Source organism: Dipodomys spectabilis, unplaced genomic scaffold (assembly GCF_019054845.1).
Source record: "Dipodomys spectabilis isolate Male_0828 unplaced genomic scaffold, ASM1905484v1 ptg000234l, whole genome shotgun sequence".
NCBI classification, from domain to species: Eukaryota; Metazoa; Chordata; class Mammalia; order Rodentia; family Heteromyidae; genus Dipodomys; species Dipodomys spectabilis.
The window spans coordinates 21,023,294-21,048,136 of record NW_024870911.1 but is presented as its reverse complement, the minus strand read 5'-3'; the positions used below and the strand labels follow the sequence as shown (position 1 = coordinate 21,048,136).

The 24,843-nt window shown below is 43.1% G+C and overlaps 1 protein-coding gene across 5 annotated transcripts in view; it reads right to left on the bottom strand.

Annotated features, from left to right (window-relative positions):
• Nucleotides 1-24,843, bottom strand: part of LOC122124037 (cyclic AMP-dependent transcription factor ATF-7) — a 110,632-nt gene that overhangs the window by 11,818 nt on the left and 73,971 nt on the right. For all 5 annotated transcript variants that reach the window (XR_006150487.1, XR_006150486.1, XR_006150485.1 and 2 more), the window contains exons 4-10: nucleotides 17,471-17,589; nucleotides 14,485-14,622; nucleotides 11,591-11,748; nucleotides 10,262-10,361; nucleotides 9,629-9,742; nucleotides 8,870-9,022; nucleotides 4,581-4,778 (exon numbers count right to left, since the gene is read on the bottom strand). Coding sequence is in view for 2 of the 5 variants with exons in the window: in XM_042698640.1 (XP_042554574.1) it covers nucleotides 4,581-4,778; nucleotides 8,870-9,022; nucleotides 9,629-9,742; nucleotides 10,262-10,361; nucleotides 11,591-11,748; nucleotides 14,485-14,622; nucleotides 17,471-17,589 (980 nt within the window). In the remaining 3 variants the exon portion in view is untranslated. The remainder of the gene's footprint in view (nucleotides 1-4,580; nucleotides 4,779-8,869; nucleotides 9,023-9,628; nucleotides 9,743-10,261; nucleotides 10,362-11,590; nucleotides 11,749-14,484; nucleotides 14,623-17,470; nucleotides 17,590-24,843) is intronic.

Below are 24,843 nucleotides of genomic sequence, written 5' to 3'. Positions count from 1 at the left end.
AAAAAGAAAATTAAGAAAATGCATCTTCTATTCTTGGACTCCAGTGGCTAGCCCAGAAGAGGATGGTATGCTGCCTAGATTTTCCTTCCCAGATTAAGACATAATTCCAGATAGCTCAGGGCCAGTCTAGCCATAAATCCAATGACCTACAGTGAAAAGTAAGGTGTCATGAAAAGAAAGAAAAAATTACTCCTACTTGGGTTAAATATGACTATACAAAAACTAACAGTGCATATGCTCTTCAACTGAGAAAACCTACTTCTAAGCATTAAAAAAATATTTACTGAAGTACACACAATACTCATTGCAGCATTAATGTTCTTTTTTTTTTCCGGTTGGTCGTGGGGCTTGAACTGTGGGCCTGGGCACTGTCCCTTAGCTTTTCAGCTCAGGCTAGCACTCTACCACTTGAGCCACAGTACCACTTCTGGTTTTCTGGTGGTTTACTGGACTTTCCTGCCCTGGCTGGCTTTGAACTGTGATCCTCAGATCTCAGCCTTCTGAGTAGCTAGGCATGAGCCATCGATGCCCAGCCAGCATTAATGTTCTAACAAACAATATCAGTATGACAATGTATAAAACAACCATACTCAGAATGTAATATTAAACAACTATTTAAAAGAATGAAGAAGCCAGGTGCTGGTGGCTCATTCTCATAATCCTAGCTACTCAGGAGGCTGAGCTCTGAGGATCCAGATTCAAAGCCAGTCTGGCAGGAAAGTCCGTGAGACTCTTATCTCCAATAAAAGCCACTAGAAAACTGGAAGTGGCGCTGTGACTCAAGCGGTAGAGTGTTTGCCTTGAGCTGAAGAGAGCAAGGACAGCGCCCAACCCCAGAGTTCAAGCCCCTATGGAAAAGGCGCTATGGCTCAAGTGGTAGAGCACTAGCCTTGAGCTGAAGAGCTAAGGGACAGTGCTCAGGCCCAGAGTTCAAGCCCCATGACCGACCAAAAAAAAAAAAAAAGAATGAGGAAGATCCTCAATCCGTAGTGAGGTTTCTTGATACTGTTAAACCAGTATTTATTTCTGTTTGAATCAACTCACAGTCCTGCCAACTCTCACACAAAAAAGTAGAAGTGCAAATATATTTAGACATATGAATACAACAGGAAGGTATACACAAGATTTTGTTAGAGGGAATTTAGTTACAGCTCCCAGAAAGGAATTGGGAAAATAAATTTAAAAGGGCCTTTGCTTTTAGTCTGTATATGTTTGTGTGTTTGCATGTAAAATAACAGAAATGTTTTTATGTACACCTTAAAGTTTTTTTTTTTTTTCAGAACTGTGATTTGAACAGGGCCTCACACTTGCTAGGCAGACCCTCTACCACTTGAGTCATTTTTCAGAAAGGTTTTTGTTTTTCCTTGTCCTAGGGCTTGAACTCAGGGCCTGGGCACCATCTCTTTGATGCTTTTGCTCAAACCTAGTGCTCTACCATTTGAGTCACAGCTCTACTTCCAGCTTTTTTGGCAATTTATTGGAGATAAGAGTCTCACACTTTACTGCCTGGGTTGGCTTTGAACTGCAATCCTTAGATCTCATTCTCCTGAGTAGCTAGGATCACAGGTGTAAGCCACCAGCACCTGATTTTCAGGAGGGGATTTTTTTTTGTTGTTGTTGGTCATGGGGCTTGAACTCGGGCCTGGTCACTATCCCTCAGCTCTTCAGCTCAAGGTAAGCACTCTTATCACTTGAGTCACAGTGCCACTTCTGGTTTTCTGGTGGTTAAATGGAGATAAGAGTCTCACAAACTTTCCTGCCTGGACAGGCTTTCAACCATGATCCTCAGATCTCAGCCTCCTAAGTAGCTAGGATTACAGGTGTGAACCACCAGCGCCCGGCTTCAGGAAGGGTTTTGCATTTTTGCTCTAGACAGCATGAACCACCAACTTTTTTTTTTTAGTCGGTTGTGGGGCCTGAACTCTGGGCTTGGGCGCTGTCCTTCAGCTCAAGCCTAGTGTTACCACTAGATCCACAGCACCATTTCTGAATTTTTTTTTCTTCTGCTTATGTGGTGCTGAGGAATCGAACCTAGGGTCTCATGCATGCCAGGCAAGTACTCTACCTCTAAGCCACCTTCCTAGCCCACCACCATCTTTTTAAAAAAAAATTCAAACAACTTTATTGATAACAGCCAGTTGTTGCAACCAATACAAGTAGTCTTCATCTGCAGAACATAAATAATTTGTAATATCTATATAATACATTAATCTTCAATTAAAAGTTTTTTTCAACTATAGGGATGGGGCTAAATTGCTAAACAAATATGTCAGACTCAAGACCCACATACTCCACAACTGCACTGTACCAAATGCAAATTTTATAGCTAATAATTCCAATGACAATTTTTCTTTATGTTATGGACAGCACAACATGAAGGTGGGAGAGGCGTGGTCAAAGAGAAACTCAGTTAAACTGATGAAGGACACTTTAAATGGGACTCTTTTTTTGTATGTGTGTGCCGGTCCTGGGGCTTGAACTCAGGGTCTATCCCTGAGCTTCCTTTACTCAAGGCTAGTGCTCTACCACTTGAAGCACATCTCCACTTGCCAGCTTTTTTGAGGGTAGTTTATTGGAAATCAGTCTCATGGACTTTCCTGTGGGAGCTGGCTTCCAGTCATGATCCTCAGACCTCAGTCTTCTGAGTAGTTAGGATTGCACCACCACCATCTTTTTTTACACTTCCAGGAAAGGTGTGATGACAGGCACCTGCAATCATCTAACTACTAGGTGACAGAGTAGGGGTCTTGCCAATTTTTTGCTTGGCTAGACACAATATTGCAATCATCACTGGGCAATGGTGGCTCACGGCTATAATTCTACTACTAGGGAGGCTGAGATCTGAGAACCACAGTTCAAAGCCAGCCTGGGCAGGAAAGTCTGATAGACTCTTATCTTATCCACCAGAAAACTGGAAGTAGCGCTGTGGCTCAAGTGGTAGAGCACACTCACCTTGAGCTGAAGAGCTGAGGTACAGCGCCCAGGCCCAGAATTCAAGCTCCATGACTGATAACAACAACAACAAAAAACAAAAAGGACAAAAACCCCCCCTGTAATCATCTTCATCTCTTCCTCACAAGTAGTTGTAATTATAGCGCACCATTATGCCTAGCCATATATTATTATTATCATTATTATCATTATTATATTTGTCAGTCGTGGGGGCTGAACTCTGGGCCTGGGCACTGACCCTCAGCTCTTCTGCTCAAGGCTAGTGTTCTACCACTTGAGCCACAGTGCCATTTCTGGCTTTTTTCTTCTTATACAGTGCTGAGGAATCAAACCCAGGGCCTCATGCATGCGAGGCAAGCACTCTACCACTGAGCCACCTTCCCAGCCCCATGTATATTACTTTTTAAAATTCAACATTTTAATAACTGAAAGTGAATATTCAAGACAGTATCTGGATTATAACTGTCCCATTTATGTTTGTAGTGGACTTTTTTTTTTTTTTTCTTTCGGTTATGGGGCCTGAACTCTGGGCCTGGGCGCTGTCCCTTAGCTCTTCAGCTCCAGGCTAGCATTCTACCACTTGAGCCTCAACGCCACTTCCAGTTTTTTCTGCTTATGTGGTTCTGAGGAATGGAATCCAGGCCCTCATGCATGCAAGGCAAGCGCTCTACCACACTGAGCCACCTTCCCAGCCCCATTGTAGTGGTCCTTCTCTCCTTCCTTCCCACTTCTCTTTCCTCCCTTCCTCCGTCTTTCCTTTATCTTTCTCTCCTTCTTTCTCTTCTCTTCCTCCCTTCTTTCCTTTCCTTTTTCCCTCCCTTCTTCTCAACAAGGTCTCACTGTGTAGCCCAGAACTTATGATTCTCCTGTCTTAGCCTCCTGCTGGGTACTGGGATTATAGATGTGTATTACCATGCCCAGATTTTTTCTTTCTTTCTTTTTTTTGGTTGGTCATGGGGCTTGCACTCTGGGCTTGGGCGCTGTCCCTGTGCTCTTCAGCTCAAGGCGAGCGCTCTACCACTTGAGCCACAGCGCCACTTGTGGTTTTCTAGTGGTTTGTTGGAGATAAGGGTCTCAAGGACTTTCCTGCCTGGGCTAGCTTTGAACCGCGATCCTCAGATCTTACAGGCATGAGCCACCAGTGCCCGGCTCAGATTTTTTCTTTTATGAAGATAGTAACTATATTAAACAGATGTCTCGTTGTATGTATTATGACTTCAGTTAGATTCTACTAATGATTTAAAAGAATACTCCAGGGTGTTTAGTCTCACGTATTTCATCCCAGCGGGTCTATGTTTTGCTATATGTATGTGTGTGTGCGTGGTATTGGAGATGGGGCCTGGCACTTGCACCTACTCTGTCATGGAGCTACATTTCCCAGCCCCCAAATGGGCCTATGAATGACTCATTCTAGGTAGATAGTATCTTTTTCAGGGACACTAGAAAAGATGTCTCAACTCTGTTAGTAGATTCTGCATTCTATCTGTCACAACTTCTGGATATACCCTAACTCAATAACTATCATTTTCTATTACATTGTCTTACCTTGCTTCCCCCCCCTCCCCGCCCTTGATTCAACCCTACTTTATAGATTCTATAATCCCCCAAATCATCCAGGGCCCACTCACACTCAGCTGAATGTTCTGAGAAGTGAGTTCCTCTGCTTTCTTCTCCAGGGAGGACACCCACAGCTTCCGCTTTTGGCGGCAGCGGGAGGCTGCAGCCCGGTTGCGCTCCAGAAAGCGCTGCCGCCGTTCATCTGGATCTTCATCCACTGTGCGTCGCCGTCGTCCCCCAGTACTAGGGGTAGGCTGGGCTGGAGATACCTGTTACCCAGGAAGGAAGAGGAGTAACTTTTTAAGACAGGGTTTTAATATGTATAATCCAGGTTGGCTTTGAACTCATGATCTTCTGCCTCAGCTTCCTCAGTGCAGGAATTACAGGAGTTAGTGGTACAGAGAATGAAGAGTACTTGATAGAACATTAATATTTTCCAAATCAAACTTAATGTTAGGTAGACTGGTAGAGATCTGGTAAAAGGATGTAGCACTTTTGGTAACATCAGGCTTCACTACCATCCACTATATCCCTCAGCATGTGCTTATTCCTGCTCTCTCTGTCTCTCCTGGTACAGAAACTTGAATTTAGGGTCTCTTGCTGTCATTGGGCCTTTTTGCTTACACTGGTGCTCTATCACTTTGTACTATAACTTGTAGCACTTCCAGCTTTTTGGTGATTAGCTGGAGGTAAGTGTCTCAGACTTTCCTGCCCTGGCCTGCTGTGAAACTTGATTCTTAGCCTCCTGACTATCTAGGATTACAAGTGTGAGCCACCAGTGCCTGCCTTAGCTTCTGTCTTTTGTAGTAAGTGGTTCCTCATTCTGAATCTCATTTCCTTCCAGTCTTCTTAGTACCACATTTATATAAGTCAGAATTGAAAACTAATTATCATCAGCCACATAGGGAATAAAATAAGAACTATGTTTTGTTATTTTGTTTTGAAGCAGTAGGGAATCTCATAGGCAGCAAAATCAGAACTGAGGGAGGGCAATAGAGGAACTTTTAGGGAGAATGTAAAGTTTGAGAATCACTGGTCTTTTATTTTTTATTTTTTCTTGTCGGTCATGGGGCCTGAACTCTGGGCCTGGGCGCTGTCCTTCAGCCCTTCAGCTCAAGGCTAGCGCTCTAACACTTGAGCCACAGCGCCACTTCTGGCTTTTTCTGCTTATGTGGTACTGAGGAATGGAACCCAGGGCCTCATGCATGCAAGGCAAGCGCTCTACCACTGAGCCACCTTCCCAGCCCGAGAATCACTGATTTTGATAAGTAGTGTGTACAATTACATACTCTATCAAGATTCAAAAAAGAACGATTTCCATTCAACTCACTACCAGAGAGATATAGGTTATATGGAGAGGTTAGATTAATATATTCCTATTAGTATATACATATTAGTACATACCACATCCTGGGATCAAACCCGAGGCCTTGCACATGATAGGCAAGTGGTCCTACCACTATACTCCCAACCCAGTACGTATTATTTATAATCAGCAATTAGTTATCATCAGCAGCACCCCTCTTTATTTGTCAGTAGAGGAAAAAAAATATTTAATTTCCTTACAAGCTGGATAGAGGAATGGCTTTTTTTTTGGTGGTACTGGGTACTGAACTCAGGGCATTAAGCAAGGCCTACCACTTGAGTCACTTCCAGCCCCTGTCTGCCTTTATTTTTTTCTTTTTCTTTTCTTTTTTCTTTTTTTTTGTCAGTTGTAGGAGTTGAACTCTGGCCTGGGCACTGACCCTCAGGCTCTACAGCTCTAGGTGAGTGCTCTACCACTTAAGCTGCAGTGCCACTTCTGGTTTTCTGGTGGTTATATGGACATAAAGAGTCTCACAAACTTTCCTGCCAGGACTGACTTTGAACCGTGAACCTCAGATCTCAGCCTTCTGAACAGCTAGATTACAGGCATGAATCACTGATGCCCCTGATTTTTCTTTTGAGATAGGTTCTTACTATATAGTCCAGGGTGGCCTCAAACTTCCTGCTTTTACCTTTTGAATACTGGGACAGGTGTATCCTACCATGTCTGGCTTTTTTTTTTTTTTTTTGTCAGTCATGAGGCTTGAACTGTCCCTTGGCTCTTTTCCTCAAGGCTTACACTACTGCTTTGAGCCACAGCTCCACTTCCAGTTTTTGAGTAGTTAATTGGAGATTAAGAGTCTCACCGGGACTTTTCTGTCCAGGCTGCCTTCAGTGAACCTCAGATCTCGGCCTCCTAAGTAGTTAGGATCACAGGCATGAGCCTGTGAGACTCTTTATCTCTATTAAACTAACAACAACAACAAACAGCTGGGTGCCCTGTGGCTTACACCTGTAATCCTGGCTACTCAGGAGGCTGAGACCTGGGGATCACGGTTCAAAGCCAGTCAGGGCAGGGAAGTCCTTGAGACTCTTCTCTCTACAATTAACCACCAGAAAACCAGAAGGGCGTTGTGGCTCCAGTGGTGGAGCACTAGTCTTGAACTGTAGAGCTGAGGACAGTGCCCAGGCCCAGAGTTCAAGCCCCACAATTGCCTCCCCCAGAAGGCCCCCAGTCCCCCCAAAAACCCCAAACCCCAAAAAAACCAAAAGCCATAAATGTAGGTGGTTCAAGTGGTAGAGCAAAAAAGCTCAGGAACAGCATACAGGTCCTGATTTCAAGTCCTAAGTCCAGCACACACAAACATAACAACATTATCAACATTCTTCTGAGTATTTCAGCTTTCTCTTTGTCCTGAGTTCATTGGAGCACATGTAAAAATGAGCACTTTAGAAGGGGAAAGGTTGCTATTCTGTCCTAGGTAACTCAATAACTCATGCAGGGAACAGAGGTGAAAGAGCAGGCCAAGAGAAAGGGAAGAGTGGTCACTGGGAAGGAAAGCAGTCCAGCTTGGGCAAAGGATTACTGCTTTACCATTTCCAGGACTGGCTGGCTTTAGGGGGTGAGGGGGTTCTGGAGGGTGAACAGGCTTCACTTCCAACAAAATGAAATGAAACCTTGTTACTGGCCAAGCTTTAAGGCAGCATATGGCTATGAAATGTTTGGACATGTGGTGGTAACCGATGAAGCAGGTGGTGACATCAGGAAGAGGGACTGGGCAAAGGATGTCACTCTAGAAACCAATCTCAGGTTGTTGTCACCTGTCCAGTGCACACTGGTGTGAAAACTGAAGACTATCCAATTTCCAAAGAATCTTACTAAAGCTGAGATCTTGAGAAGACAATCAGACAACTAAATGGAACTCCTATGACTTTTTTTCTTTTTCTTTTTGGATTTTCGTTTCTTTCTGATTAAAAAAAAAAAAAGGACTGAATTTGTAACAAGAGGTATTTGTTGTATTTTCTTATTTTCATATTCATGTATATCGTCCCTCTCCCCTAGTTAGGGGCTAGCTTGGAACTCACCATTTAGCACAGCCTGGCCTTGAACTCATGATCCTCCTGACTCCTCTCAAGTTTTTTGATTCTAGGTTTGTACCACCAAATCCAATGTATTTTCTTATTTTATTCTTCTTTTTAGCGAGCCATCTTTTTTGTATGTATTAGTGTGTGTTTTGGAAGTATCAGGGATTAAATGCAGGGCTTCATGCTTATTAGGCAGTGCTCTATCACTTGAACCACTCCTAACCCTTTTTGGTTTTAATTATGTTTTGAATAAGACCTCCCATATTGCCTGGGGTTAGCCTCTGACCTCCTGCTTAACATAGCCTATGCCTGAGATTACAGGTATGAACCACGGTACCTTAGATATGTTTTTTTTTAAAAAGAAAACCTAGGGCTGGGAAGGTGGCTCAGTGGTAGAGTGCTTGCCTTGCATGCCTGAGGCCCTGGGTTCGATTCCTCAGCACCACATAAGCAAAAAGAAAAAAGCCGTAAGTGGCACTGTGGCTCAAGTGGTAGAGCGCTTGCCTTGAGCTGAAGAGCTGAGGGACAGCGCTCAGGCCCAGAGTTCAGGACCCATGACGGGACCCAAAAAAAAAAAAAAAAGAAAACCTAATTAGGGTTTTCTTTTGTTGTTGTTAGTATTAATAGATATGAATCTAGGGCGCCTCCTATGATTAGCATATAATGTGGTATGAAAGGAGGTTCTTTCATAGTCCAGAGGTTTCTGGACTATATTCACATGGAGAAAAGAATAAAAACAACTCTGCAACAGCTCTGCATTATTTAGTTTGTTTGTATGTACATCTAACACAAGGGTAGTTAAACATGGCATGTTTTTGTTGTAGTCAAACTGTCAATAAGAGCTAAGCCACAGGATGGAAGCTAGAGAGTTGAAATCTATTCTTCTCTAATTTTCTACTCCTTACAAAACAGCTATGACAAATGGTAAGGGTAACACAGCTTGTTCCTCCTATCGAAGTGCCAGACTAACCTGCGGCTGGGCAGGAGATGGGGCATCAGGGTGCTGGATGAGGATCTGGCTCTGCTCTGGGCGAGCTGTCACCATGGTACTGGCAGTACCCACCACCATTCCACAACCACCATTGATTGAGGAGACTTGGTGGGTTAGGCTGGCTTTTAGTCTCTGTGGGGGAGAAATAAAGAACAAAAAAGTCTGTCAAGGGTGAGATTCTAGCAAGGATGAGGAGGAAGGGCTTAGATTGCACTGACCTTACAGACAGTTAAATTTCCACTTCAATTTTCTCTTAAGAGGGAAATTAAAAGAAAATGACAGGGAGAGAAAATGTGCACCTGGATCTCTAAAAAGCCTACTCTGTTCCCTGGCTATGGTCCTGGGCACAGTTGGGGACTGGGGATTGTTGAAGCAATGGAGTCCAGATGAAAGCTCTCTCCTGGACCTTGGCCAGAGGCTGGTTATGCAGCTATTCACCTCTTGGCCAGCTCTCCTGTCCACTCACCCACCCTCCATCTGTCATCCTGGAACTAAAACGGCAAGTGTTCCATTCCAAACAATCTGTGCTGCTTCTTTCCCCTGCCATGGTCTATGCACCAGGCTCTAATGGTGGGGAGAAGAGATGAGTGTCATGAATCAGGGTCTTTTCCAAATCCCTCAGCAAAGTCCTAGCTGTACAAGCTAGAAGGTTCTTTTGCTCAGCTCACTTGAAAAACTTAGGCCAATACCCCCTTCTTTTAGAAGGGCCGATATGATCCCAGGCTACTGTGTACTTACCATCTTGGCTTCTGACGGTATAGGATGGCCAGAGGGAGAAATGGAGCCACTGCTGTTAACTGGTGGGCCAGGGATTCCAGGAATGTTGGGCACCATGGACACAGGTCTGGCCAGCTGATAAAGAGAGAAAGACCAAAAACCAGAAGGAGACATAATAGTATTGGTTTTCCCCAAATTGAATGCTTCTGAGACTGGCAAGTCAGGGCTTGTTCTGTGCAGCCTTCCCACAAGGTACGCAGGGACAGCTTGGCAAACACCTTCCCAAGGCATCACAGGATGGGGTAATCGAATCCTTCAGGATGGGGACAGTTTCTACAGGCAAGGCTGAGGCTGTCTGTACCTTAAGGGAATAGCAATTTTAGAGAAGCCATGTGCCAAGTAAAATCAACCAATCAGCAGGCTGGCAAGATCAATTCCTAGACTAGGAGCCAATTGTCCAGATGAGTCTTTGTTTAGTATTCCACAGTGCTTGATTGGCAGAGGTTAGTGAAGAGTTTGGGCAGGCTGCCAGGCTCAACTAATACAGACCAGAGCCCACATTTCCCTGGGGTCCCTCTGTGATTATGACCATTCAGGTGGAAGGGAGATTATTAGTGTGTTGGTAAGGTTGGTTGCCCCAACTACAGGGCTTACCGATATAACAGAAGGCATCTGTATTGGAGGCCCTGGCAACACAGGCATAGTCTGTCCATTGGCAAGATGCATGACGAGAGGGAGGGAGCCAGTGGGAGACCTACAAAGAGACATGAAGTGAAAAGATCTTTTGCCTATGTGTCTTCCTCCTATAATCAGAGCAGATTTTGCAGTTTTCTGTAGTAAGGGAAGGTATAAGAACATTACTATGAAATCTTGACACACTCTTGAAGATGGGGAAAAGAAGATGAAGAGAAATGGTGAAGTCATTCTGATAACATCTGATATTCTTTTTCTTTTGTATCTGTACCTTATCCCCTCCTCAAACTCCCCTTTCTCTCTTCCTCCCCCGCCCCCCCATTCCCAGCTTGGCAAAATCTTTATATTTTGTAAATTAAACACACTCAACTGATAGGAAGCTAATCCTATTAAGGGTTTAGATCAATTAAATATTCCCACCACCCAAGTGTGTAAGTTTAGACCAAAGGCTAGGGATTAAAGTTGGCATATTGCAAAGATGAATTATATATACAGTAGTCAAATGTGAATAAATTTCTCGTTTCTGTGTTTTGATTTCTTTCCCAGAAAAAAAGGGCTGCCCCTTTTTATTTTTTTGTCATGTGAATCCAGAGAATAAACTTTGAGAAGCTAAAACTTGATGATAACCTCTTAATCCATGGGGTCTTGATGATAGGATTTCAAATCATCCTGTCAGAAAACGTGGGCCTTCCCAAGAGCAAAGACAGACAGACAAATGAAATTAGGAAGAGTAAAGACCAAGATCCCTAACTGGGGACTTAAAAGCTCAGGGACTGTACCCATGCCTGAGTTCAAGCCTCAGGACACTCCCCCCACACACAAAAAAATTAAGAAGTATAATCCCCACTCCCCAATTATGGTCATATTTTTCCCTTCAAAATGTTTCTCTACTAAAAAGGGTAAAGGAGATTCTGTTTAAGGGGGATTTTTTTTTTAAACCGGGTTTTGTTATATAGCTCAGGCTGATCTTGAACTCAATAACCCTTTGGCCTCAGCCTCAGTACTGGGATTACTATGTGCTACCATGCCCAGTAAGAAAATTCTGAGAAACAATCTTAGTAGCTCATTATTCTTAGGTATGTAAAAACAGTTCCTGAAGCCAGGCATGGAAGTTCACACCTGTAATCCTAGCACTCAGTAGGTTAAGGGCAAGGGTGGGAGGGCAGAGTTCAAGACCAGCCTGGATTACATAGTGAGATCTTGTCTCAAAAACCAACACAACAACAGCAAAAACAACATCAGTAATACAGTTCTTATTTTCTCATTATATCTTCCTGTGCCTTTACTTACCCCATTTGCCTGTTGGATGGTGGAGCCTGTGTGATGACGGAGGTTGGGGAGGGAAGGGTTGGATGAAGTGGATCATAGCTTAAGTGGAGAGGCAGGGAGCCAGGACGCACAATGGTGGGTGTGGGGGTAGAGATCACAACAGGCTTTGGGGCAACTTCCTGGGGAAAAGAGACCAACACATCACGAAATGCTTTATAGGGCTGTTTATGGGTAAAATCAAGTATGAATTCACAATTACGTATGTAAATCAAGTTCTGATGCCATCATGATCACGAACCTGTACCTTACCCACGCATTCAAGAGGAATACTGATTTAAGATCTCTTAGCTTCCAGGCATGGTGTTACATCCTTGTAATCCCAGCTACTCTGAAGGTAGAGATTGACAGAACCATGGTTCCAGGCCAGCCCTAAACCACTTAGCAAGATCTAACCTCTACAAAATAATGTAGGTATAGTGGTACACTCCTGTAATCCCAGTCACTTGAGAAGCATAGATTGGAAGACTATAGTTCGGGGCTGGCTCTGGACAAAAATGTGAGACCTTGTATAAAAAATTATTACATAAAAAAGGGCAGGGGGCATGCCTTAAGTGGTAGAGCACCTGCCCTGTGTGGCATGGTGTCTTGAGTTCAAACCTCACTACTGCTAAAAAAAAAATCTTTTAGCCAATTCTTTTTCAAGAATGATATCTATACAAATGTGGTAACAGTTGGAATCTTGGGGCTGTTATAATCTTTCACAATCTAGATCTCATTCTAAACAAATGTACTTTCCTCTGTGTATACTATGCTTCAATAAAATTATAAAAATAATACCTCAAAAAAAAGTGTTTAGGGCTGGGAAGGTGGCTCAGTGGTAGAGCGCTTGCCTTGCATGCCTGAGGCCCTGGGTTCGATTCCTCAGCACCACATAAGAAAAAAGAAAAAAGCCGGAAGTGGCACTGTGGCTCAACTGGTACAGCTAGCCTTGAGCTGAAGAGCTGAGGGACAGCGCCCAGGTCCAGAGTTCAGGCCCCACAACTGGACCCAAAAAAAAAAAAAAAAAAAAAAAAGTGTTTAAAAGCAATAATAGAATCCTAGTAGGTATTTTGGTAGATAATCACTTTGTTACTAGTCTCTCTCTCTCTCTCTTTCTCTCTTTTTGCCAGTCTTGAACTCAGGACCTGGGCACTGTCCCTGAGCTTTTTTTTTTTTTTGGGGGGGGGAGGGCCCGGTCGTGGGGCCTGAACTCTGGGCCTGGGTGCTGTCCCTCAGCTCTTCAGCTCAAGGCTAGCGCTCTACCACTTGAGCCACAGCACCACTACCAGTTTTTTCTTTTTGCTTATGTGGTGCTAAGGAATCGAACCCAGGGCCTCAAGCATGCAAGGCAAGCGCTCTACCACTGAGCCACCTTCCCAGACCTCCCTGAGCTTCTTTTGCTCAAGGATAGCATTCTACCACTTGAGCCACAGCTCTACTTCCAGCTTTTTCTGTTTATGTGGTACTGAGAAATTGAACCCAGGGCTTCATGCATGCTAAGCAAGCACTCTACCACCAAGCCACATTCCTAGCCCTGAGTTATTTCTCTTTGGAAGTATTTTTTTCTTAAATTTAATGTCTAATTCATTAATTTTGTGAACTTTTGTTTCTCATTAACTGAAGAGCATACAAACTGTAAAATGAATTAATCAAAAGTCATCACAATGAAATGACTTTATACACATATAAAATCTGGATGGAGACCATTTCTAGCATTCCAGATTTTCCTGTTTCCCTTCCCAACCAACATTCTGTCATGAAAGGCACACACATTATTCTCTCTTTTTTTTTTTTGTGGGGCCTGAACTCTGGGCCTGGGCACTGTCCCTCAGCTCTTCAGCTCAAGGCTAGAGCTCTATCACTTGAGCCATAGCACCACTTCTGGCTTTTTCTGCTTATGTGGTGCTGAGGAATCGAACCCAGGGCCTCATGCATGCAAGGCAAGTACCCTACCACTGAGCCACTTTCCCAGCCCCAATACATATTATTCTCTCCCTCCCCCCTCTTATTTTTTCCTGAGATAGTGTCTTGCTACAGTGTCCAGGATAGTTTCATAAACTGGGCTCAAGTAATACTCCTACCACCTCAGACTGTTGAGTAACCAACGGTACTATGTTATAATTAGTACACCCTATTGTGAATTCTGCTTTCAAATAATTTTGCCTTTCCTTGGACCACTTTGTTGTTCAATGTTTGTGAGATATACCCACCATGAATTCATTTTTTTTCCTCCCAATGCTGGGGATCAAATCCAAGGTCTTGCACATACTGGGCAAGTACTCTACCACTGAGCTATATATCCAGCCCAGCCTAGTTCATCCTTTTTTGGGGGGGTAGGAAGGGACTGGTCCTGGGGCTTCAACAGAGGGCCTGGGCATTATCCCTGAGCTTCTTTTGCTCAAGGCTAATATACTATCACCTGAGTCACAGCGCTACTTCCAGCGTTTACTGAGTAGTTTGTTAGAGATAAGAGCCTTATGGACTTTTCTACCCTGGCTGGCTTCCAACCATAATTTTAGATCTCAGCCTCCTGAGTAGCAAGGATTATAGGCATAAGCTACCAGTGCATTGCTAGTTCATTCTTCTTTTCTTTCCCACTTTGGTCATGGGGCTTGAACTCTGGGCCTGGGCACTGTCCCTGAGCATTTCAGCTCAAGGCAAGCACTCTACCACTTGCACCACAGCACCATTTCTGGCTTTCTGTTGGTTAACTGGAGATAAGAGTCACAGATAGTGCCCTGAGTTACTACCATTAGAAAAAAAAGTAAGGGAAAATAATTATTCATTTAAATATAATAAATTCTACTTTTATGCTATTTGCAAGTCAAAACATTCATCAATTAACATTTGGGATGACTCCTGGTAGTGAGTTTTACCTTCTCCTTCAGTGGCGGGGAACGGGGGCTTGAGGCAGGACTGTCAGGGGGGGATGAGTCTACTTCTACTGGCTCTTCTTCTTTAATTTTGATGTCTGGTGTGGATGGTAGAGACATGTCAAGAGGTCCAGAAGTACCCTGTTACAAAGAATAAACAACAGTTCATGATTCTCTTCCAATTGAATATATATCTTTCCATTTTAATGAGAACATGTACTTCTACAATTCTAGCATTTGATCAAAGCACTGGACTGTCAAAGAAATGTGGGTCCTATGACTCTGGCTTCTTAGGGCTTCTGTTTCCCTAACTGAAAAATGAAGATAACACTGGTTGTAAGCAAATATTTGTAAAGATTGGAAAACAAATAAACAGAAGATGTCATTTTAAATCCATGCAAATATTAAGATTTTTTTTTTTTTCCTTCAAGAAAGTAAAAATGATTTCTGCCTATTCCCAACCAGCTCTGCTGGCCATTGGAGAGTTGTCAATATTTTCTTTGCTAATCAGGATGAGTGGGTTACCCAATTGTTAAAAGCGAATGAGAACACACTGGCTATTAAAGTTCTACAAACAAGATAGGAAAGGTCTTTTCTGGGAACTCACTATGCTGGAGGGTGATAATACTTCAGAATCTGGAGCTGAGGCTAGATGTTTCAAGTACAGAAGGTTTGGGACAACAAAGAAAGGAAAGGTAGATTGTCTGATCGGTGAAAATTAGAACTTGATTTTAGGTGCAGGGTTGGAGAAACCTGAAAGTTAAAGAGAGTACTTTCCTGGCAGTGGTGCGATCGCTGGAACTGTGCAGCTATAAATGGCTTTGCAGAGAACAGTAACCCTCTGAGGGAACAGTTCTGACACAGTACCACAACAGGAGGGCTGGCATTGGTCTTCAGTTTCACAACAAAGGGAGTCCTTTGTTCTATTCTTCCCATACCTTAGGCTTTTTGGTAAAAGAGGAGCTTGTTTTCCCTTCTTCCCTAGCTACCTTAATCCTAGAAGCCTTTAGGGTAGGAGAGTAAACTAATTTGGTGTGTGTTATGTTAAAGAAGGTGGTAATGGTATCTTCTCTCTAATCTGATGAGGGTAAGAAATAGCAAAGACCATTCTATGTCAGCTTTGTCTGCAATGTTATAATATCAGGCTAATTCTGAGCTAGATTGGAGGAGGCCTCTAAGTAAATACAACCCTGGATTGAAACTTCCCAAGGGGCATCTCCTAGAAAAGCTGTGGTCCAGGAAAGTTTCAGGCTCATTAAACACTCCTGGCCACAGTCTTCCTCTATGCCTGTGCTTCTCATCAGGGAAGGTAAAGACCACCACTGGACAGTCAAGAAGAAATACCATTGGGAAAGGCCTGACCAACTAAATACTGCCTCTCACAACTGTCGACTGAGCTAAAACAGCTATGAGAAAGACTAGAAGCTTTTTATGGGAGGCTACTTTTCTTGAATTTGCCTATGAAGAATTTGGTATAAAAAAATCTCTCACATCAGGGCTGGGAATGTGTCTTAGTGGTAGAGTACTTGCCTAGCATACATGAGGCCCTGGGTTCGATTAACTCCTCAGTACAACATAAACAAAAACTGGAAGTGGCACTGTAGATCAAGTGGTAGAGTGCTAGGCTTGAGCAAAAGAAGCTCAGGGACAGTGCCCAGGACCTGAGTTCAAGCCCCAGTACTGGTAAAAAAGAAAAACAAAAAAGTACATTGGCTATAATGACTATATTTATTCCTTTGTACCCTTCTTTGTCACCTCCCTCCAAATGTTTCCATTCTTTTTTGTATGAAAGCTCTTCAGGAATTTTAGGACTTCCAGTATTATTCATGCTAAATCCCTTTTCTGAAGTGTCAAAACTTCTAGTTTTTTTCACTCTCCTGGGTTAATAGGTTGATCCTCTTTGAAATACATTAAGAATATCCTTTTTTTTTTCAGTCCTGGGGCTTGAACTCAGGGCCTGGGCACTGTCTTGAACTTCTTTTGCTGAAGGGCTAGTGTTCTACTACTTGAGCCACAGTACCACTTTCAGCTTTTTCTGAGAAGTTTTTTGGAGATAAGAGGCTCGTGGACTTTCCTGCCTGGGCTGGCTTAGAACTGTGATCCTCAGTCTTAGCCTCTTGAGTAGCTAGGATTACAGGTGTGAGCCACTAGAGGCCTGGCAGGTACATCCTTCTTTAGTGGTCTGAATAGTACTTAAAAGCCATCTGAAGGCAAGCACCACATATATTGAACCAAACAGAAGAAATTCAACTAATATTTGTAGGCTGGCTGAGCAAAAATAGGGCAGGTAAAAAGTCTGATCAGGTCAGAATAAAAGAAGGTTTGACAACCCATCTGACTAGAATGAATGAGGATTATCTGGTTCTATAGAACAGACTCCAAGATTTTGGGTTTAAACCAATTAAGCAAATTATCCCAGGGCACAATAAAAATGGGCTAGGTCTATGTTTAAATTTGTACAGTTTCTTTTAAATAAGTTTTTTATTGTGAAAATACTGTACAGAGGGGTTATAATCACATGAGCAAGGTAATGAATACATTTCTTATCAAGCATTGTTGCCTCCTCCTTTGTTTCTCCCGTCTCCACAACTATATTTCCCCCTCTCTACTTCTTGTTTTTTGGTTTTTTTTGGGTCCGGTCGTGGGGACTGAACTCTGGGCTTGGGTGCTGTCCCTCAGCTCTTCAGCTCAAGGCTAGCGCTCTACCACTGGAGCCACAGCGCCACTTCCGGCTTTTTTCTTTTTGCTTATGTGGTGCTGAGGACTCGAACCCAGGGCCTCATGCATGCAAGGCAAGCACTCTACCACTGAGCCACCTTCCCAGCCCCCCCTTCTTGTTTTTTAAAAAAACAAAACCCTCAAAAGTTTGACAGTGTCTAAAAATAAAAGTACTTATTAACCTACTTATGAAATGGTAATCCCTTTGTACAACACCTTCATAACAACAATAAAATTATATTTAAAAAAATCCCAAAGTCCCACTTCTTGCCTTTTTCTCATCCTCATCTGTAGCTTTCTTGAACTCATGTTCAAAGGAGCTCGCTAGTTCATTGAAGAGTCCCACCTCCTCACAGTTCTTCAGGAATCTAGTGGGAGTAGGAGTTTGATCTGCAGACATGAGAAGAAAAGGATATGCTGTTAGTTTTGACCTCAGATTAAACTTTGAGAGTATGCAGAGAACGCATTTTTACTTTTTACTCTGGAGTTAGTTTGTACTACGGCAAATTGGCTTTTATGGAGCTATAGTAGGCAAAGGATGGTGGTAGGCCACCAGAGGGTGTCTGCGCTGTGTTGCTTCCAGGCCAGCAGGGGGAAGACAGGACAATGTTTTTGTTGTGTGACAATCCACATACCCACCTTTCTCTTAGTGCTGGTTTTACCTCCTTCACCCTCAAAGAAAACACAGTAAAATAAAATAAAACCACGATGCAAGTGAAGTTTTGTGAAATCTCTAGGTTTGAAAAATCAAGTATAAAGTACAGTTAGGTGTTAAGTCTCCTTCCTTCCTTATTTCCTTCCCTTTCTTCCTTTTTCTTTCTTCTCAGAAGTGTCAACCAAGCTAAAAAGGTATGAGAAAAGCTTGAAGCTTGTTTGCTTACACGTTTTCTTCTCTCACTCTCTCTCTCTCTCTCATTTTTGCAAGTCTGGGGTTTGAACTCAGGGCCTGAGCATTGTCCCTGAGCAAAAGATCTTTTGCTCAAGGCTAGAACTCTACCACTTGGGCCACAGTACCACTTCTGACCTTTTGTGTGGTACTGAGGAATACAACCCAGAGTTCTAGGTATGCTAGGCAAGCACTCTACCACTAAGCCACCTTGCTAGCCTAGCCTGTCTTTCTCTGTTTTGGTGGTACTGGGCTTTGTAATTTAAGGCCTCACAATTGCTAGGCAAGGTGCTCTACCACTTGAACCACACCCACAGCTGGTTTTTACTTTCATGGCCCTAGATTGAAACCATCCTTTTTTTTTTTTTTGGTTGTTCGTGGGGCTTGAACTCTGAGCTTGGATGTTGTCCTTGTCCTCTTCAGCTCAAGGCTAGCACTCTACCGCTTCAGCCACAGCGCCACTTCTGGTTTTCTAGTGGTTTATTGGAGATAAGAGTCTCATGGACTATCCTGCCCAGGTTGGCTTTGAACCTCGATCCTCAGATCTCAGCCTCCTGAGTAGCTAGGATTACAGGCGTGAGACATCAGCACCCAGCTTGAAACCATCCTATTTATGCCTCCCATTGTAGCTAGGATCACAGTCACAAGACATTATGCCCAGTTTTTTAACTGGTTGAGACAGGATTTCACAAACTTTTTGTATAGGTTGGTCTTGAACTGTGATCCTTCTGAGTATCTCTACCTCCTGAGTATCTAAGGTTATAAGAATAAGCCACTGTACTTGGCACACTTGGTGTATGTGCCAAAGAGAGACAGACAGACAGACAGACAGAGAGACAATGTGTGTGTGTGTGTGTGTGTGTGTGTGTGTGTGTGTGTGTGTGTGTTTGTGTGTATGTACCAGTACTAGAGTTTGAACTCAGGGCCAGGGTGGTTTACTACTTGAACCACAGCCACATCTGTCTTTTTGCTGGTTTAATTGGAAATAAGAGTCTCATAGACTTTACTGTCCAGGCTAGCTTCAAATCTTCATCCTCAGAACTCAGCCTCTTGAGTAGCTAGTAGTATAGTAGCTAATATTACTAGCTAATGTTTTCTTTTTTTCTTTTTTTTTTGTCGGTCGTTAGTCTTGAACTCTGGGCCTGGGCACTAACCCTCAGCTCTTCAGTTCAAGGCAAGTGATCTACCACTTGAACCACAGTGCTACTTCCAGTTTTCTGAGTGGTTTATCGGAGATAGGAGTCTCATGGAGTTTCCTGCCCCGGCTGGCTTTGAACCACTATCCTTAGATCTCAGCCTCCTGAGTAGCTAGGATTACAGGCGTGAATCACCAATGCCCGGCAATGTTTTCTTTTGGAACTTACTCCATGTTAGTTCTGAAGCCAGTACAGGTATAGTATAAGCAGATGGATGTTAAAAACTGATGGGAGAGGAGGAACTGAGAATTAGATGGTCTAGTTTGCTTGCTATAGCAACCAAATTTTAAGTGATGCCTGAGTAGGGTTGCTGGTGGCTCACGCCCACATGTTACTCGGAAAGATGCAGTCTGAGGATCCAGGTTGAAGCCAATCAGGCAGCAAAGTATGACTCTTTTTTTTTTTTGGTGGGTCGTGGGACCTGAACTCTGGGCCTGAGCACTGTCCCCTGAGCTCTTCAGCTCAAGGCTAGTTCTACCATGAGCCACAGCGCCACTTCCAGCTTTTTCTGCTTATGTGGTGCTGAGGAATTGAACCCCGAGCCTTATGCATGCAAGGCAAGCACTCCACCACTGAGCCACCTTCCCAGCCCAAAATCTGACTCTTTATCTCTAATTAACCAGTAAAAAAACTAGACTTAATGTTTGGGTAAGTGGTAGAGTATCAGCTGATAGAAGAAAGTGGGAATAGTAAAAAATGTGGTGCCTGTCTTTCAATAGCCACTGAGGTGTAGGTATGATACCTCTGAAGGCTTCCAGGCAAATCTAGAGGCCAGAGAACCAAGAGAGTAATATCTTGAACTAGAAAAGGAAATTGAAAACAATAGTGCTCACTGCAAGAGGACCTGCCCAGAGCAAATTCCGGAAACCAGGATATTTGCATTTAGACTTCCAGGCCAAAATATCCCCACAGGGCCGGTGCAAACAGTGCCTCAGTTCTTAAGAAGATGGAGGCTCTTGATAATCCGTGAGAACTATATGCGTAGCATAGTTTTCAGGTTTGGACTTTATTCCCTACCTTGCTTTTCTAAAGCTGAATTCTATTCCTTGATCTCTTTTCTGATGATTTTCCTTGATATGCTAGTCACTTCAGGAATTTCTCTCCCATTCCAAATAATTAGATTGATATATATATATAGAAAAGCCCGGCACTGGTGGCTCACACCTATAATCTTAGCTACTCAGGAGGCTGAGATCTGAGGATCAAGGTTCAAAGCCAGCTTGGGCAGGAAAGTCTGTGAAACTCTTATCTCCAATAAACCATCAGAAAACCAGAAGTGGCACTGCGCTAGCCTTGGGCTGAAGAGCTGAGGGACAGAGCTCAGGCCCAGAGTTCAAGCCCCACACAGACAAAACAAAAACAAAAACAAAAACTGGAAGTGGTGCTGTGGCTTAAGTGGTAGAGAACTGGTCTTGAGCTGAAGAGCTGAGGGACAACGCTCAGGCCCAGAATTCAAGCCCCATAACTGACCGAAAAAAAAGAAAAAAAAAAAAAAAGAGACCCAGGTTTTAAAATGGTTACTTCTGGTATGATCAATTAGATATAGTCTAGTGGGATTTTCCATGGAAACATTAAATTTTTTTTTATAAACAAAACCTCTTCTGTATCAGACTGTTTAGAAAAGTGACCACTACCTCCTAAAATAGTTTTTAAAAGGTTTTCTGGCAGCTTTGGTTGGCTGACGATAAAGCTACTTTCTCTCCATCCTGGAGTGAGGAGAGGTAATTATCATCTTCTATGCGTGCATGTAGTATTTTGGTAAGGATACACACACACAATCACAACTCAAGTGGAAGGAAGGAGGGAGCAATCAAGGGCATGGCAATGGCAGGAGAGGGACTTCTGTGCTCCTGATCTGAAGCTCCATATAAATTCTTCCATACCCTGCTGTTCATGCTTGTTTCTGGTTTTTGTTTTTTTATTTATTTTTGGTGCCAGCACTGGGGCTTGAATTCGGGGTTTGCTAGTACTCTATCACCTGAGTCTTCTTTTCTTTACTATTATTGTTGGTCATGGGGCTTGAACTCTGGGACTGGGCGCTGTCCCTCAGCTCTTCAGCTCAAGGCTAGCACCCTACCACATGAGCCATAGCACCATTTCCAGTTTTCTGGGTGGTTTATTGGAGATAAGAGTCTCATGGACTTTCCTGCCCAGGCCGGCTTTGAACTGTGGTCCTCAGATCAAGATTATAAGCATGAGCCACTGGTATCTGACTTTTTTTCTTCTTTTAAATACTGCCAGTTCTGGGAGATTAACTTATGGCTTAGGTGTTGTCCTTGAGTTTTTGTTTTTGCTTTTTTTCCAAGGCTGGCACTCTACTACTTGAGCTACAGCTCTATTTCTGGCTGATCCTCAGGTTTCAGCCTCCAGACTATTTAGGAGTACAGGCATGAGCCATTGATCCCTGGCAGGAATAAAATTTATATATGCAGACAGTATCACAATGTACAAAAAGAAGGACTCTAGTGAAGTGGAGAATAAAATTATTAGAAAAATTGAAGATATATTAATGACAAAATTTGTTAGAAAAGATTTCAAGAAGTGGTTCTGATCCAGGCCTTAGGGAAAGGCTTTGAACTGTGGAGAGAAGAGGAGTGATGCAGGAGTTCCCTAGGTGAAGAAATAAGAAAGACAGAGTACGGTTATCAGGTCTGGATGTGAAGAAACAGTATGACTATGTCAAAGATAGTCATTTTCTGTAGGTTATATATTAGGTTGGAAAGTATCATAGGGCTGGGTGACAGAGAACCTGAAAACCCATATATAAAAAGCCTTAAAGTAAGAGGAAACAGAAAGATAAACAGATTTTGACTATAAGAGTAGAATTTAAGGAGAATTGACTTTAATAGTATGCAGGATGGATTGAAATGAAACTCCTCAAGAAGGTAAGCTAGAAGACTTTGGAAGAATGCAATGCAATAAGGGTGGCAGCAAAGAACAGGAAGCCAATGGTTTGGATAAGTCTCTCCCATGTGTTAAAGGCTTGGTCCATATCCCTGGCGCTATGTGGTGGAACCTAGTAGGAGGTTAGAGGTTACTAGGGGTTGTACCCTGAAAAAGTACTGTGGAACCCTGGTCTTTTTCTTTCTTTTTTGCTTCCCAGCTATGAGGAGGCTACATTACATGCTACATTACCACAGGCCACAAAATAAAAGGGGAAATCTCCAAAATTGAGCAAAAACAAACTTTTTTATCACAGGTTTGTTACAGAGATGAAATGTTAATACTAGAAAAGGGATACAACAGAAAGAAATTAGAAAAAGAATAAAATCCTTTAAGACTTTGAGAATATTAGTATTAGTAAATACAAAAGAAAAGAGTTTCTGGGTATGGTAGCAAAGAGATATAATTGCAGCACTCGGGAGGCTAGGCTTAAGCCAACTTAGCTATATAGTGAGAATCTTCTGGACTGTTCTGTAGCACTTTCTATTACTACCCATGGACATCTGGCACAAGTTCTTCCACCCACTTCAAATAACCTTCTCAACTTGATAACCTTGCCCCAACTTTGCCTCTTTCATAAACTTTCTGATTAATTTCACTCAATACTAATTCTCTTAGTATTCATATTGTTTATATTATACTTTTCTTTGTCCAAAAAAGTATCATTTATATTCTGACTTAATTAGGTTTTATTTATGCATATATTTACATTATAACCACTCTTCTCTAAGACCTCTCTCTGGTGTGTGTGTGTGTGTGTGTGTGTGTGTGTGTGTGTGTGTGTGTGTGTGTGTGTGTGTGTGTGTGTGTGTGTGTGTGTGTGTGTGTGTGTGTGTGTGTGTGTGTGTGTGTGTGTGTGTGTGTGTGTGTGTGTGTGTGTGTGTGTGTGTACTGGGACTTGAACTCAGGGCCTCAATAGCTTACTTAGCTTTTTTGCTCAAGGCTGATGATCTACCACTTGCATTTCTGGCTTATTGCTGATTATCTGGCAGTAAGGGTTTCATGGACTGTCCTACTTTGGCTTCAAACTGTGATCCTCAGATTTCAGTAGAAGATCCTTGGATCTGAATAATTAGGATTATAGGCATGGACCACCGGTGCCTGATTCCCCCTGGCTTGTTTTTCTTCTTCCCTTCCTTCCCTTTCTTGCTTTCCTCCCTCCCTCCCTCCCTCTGTCCCTCCCTTCTTTCTTTCCTTCCTTTTTTTTTTTTTTTTTTTGCCAGACCTGGGGCTTGAACTCAGGGCCTGGGCACTGTCCCTGAGCTTCTTTTGCTCAAGGCTAGTGCTCTCCCACTGATCCACAGTGCCACTTCCAGCCTTTTCTGTTTATGTGGTACTTAGGAACCTAACCCAGGGCTTCCTGCATGCTAGGCAAGCACTCTACCACTAAGCCACATTTCCAGCCATCCCACTGGTTTTCATAAGAGTCACTAAATGGGGCTGAGAATGTGGTTTAGTGGCAGTGTTTGCCTAGCATGCATGAAGTCCTGGGTTCAATATATATATTGGTTGTAGGGTTTGAACTCTGGACCTGGGCGCTGTCCCTCAGCTCTTCAGCTCAAGGCGAGAGCCCTACCACTTGAGCCACATCACCACTTCCGGTTTTCTGGTAGTTAATTGGAGTTTCATGGACTTTCCTGCCAGGGCTGGCACAGAACCGTGATCCTCAGATCTCAGCCTCCTAAGTAGCTAGGATTACAGGCATGAGCCACTGGTGCCAGCTATAACTGATTTTTGTTGTTGTTGTTGTTGGTTGTGGGGTCTGAACTCTGGGCCTGAGCACTGTCCCTAGCTCTTCAGCTCAAGGCTAGCACTCTACCACTTGCCACTCTACACAGTGCCACTTCCGGTTTTTTCTGCTTATGTGGTGCTGAGGAATCGAACTTAGGGCTTCATGCATGCTACACAAGCACTCTACACTAAGCCACCTTCACAGTCTGATAGTTTTAACTAACGTAATAAGCACCAAATAAATTCACTATAGATTACATTTTAAGTTAAGCTTTCTTAGAGTTGGCTAAATCAGAACACCTCCTGGTATAAAAAGAAAAAACCCACTTTGTTTTGTGTGTCTGTCTAGCTGCAAATGGCAAAGCCAAACTGCTGCAGGGCTTGAGAACAGTCGTTAAGAATGCTCCCTTGAGAATAACCCACAGAAGCAAGACAATTCTAAAACAACTGGTGAAAGGTTCCAGGTCACCCAAATTGGCTTAGAAAAGTCCCATTGATTAAATGTCTTGTTTGTGTTTTGGAAATGTGCCCTCAGTGGTGTCTGGGTTCACAAGGGAAGTTGAATTTACGAACTGATAATCTGCCTCCTGGAGGAAAACTGATACCCAGCAGTAGAGAAGCAGCCAGGCTAGGTGGACATTTTGTCTTCTTTTGTTCAGCTATTCACTGTGGGTAGGGAGAAATGTCAAAGGCATCTTTTGTCTGTAAATCTTCCAGAGTCTTAATAAAGAGAAGGCAAGGAAGAAATAGGCTGAAAAAAAGCTGAGAAAAAACCTTAACACACCTATCCTCAAAAGCCACAGAACACAATCTTATTAAAAACGGACAGTGCAGGGCACAAAAGAAACTTGGGAGCTTTTAGTGTTCCTTTTTCCTGATTAAATGCAG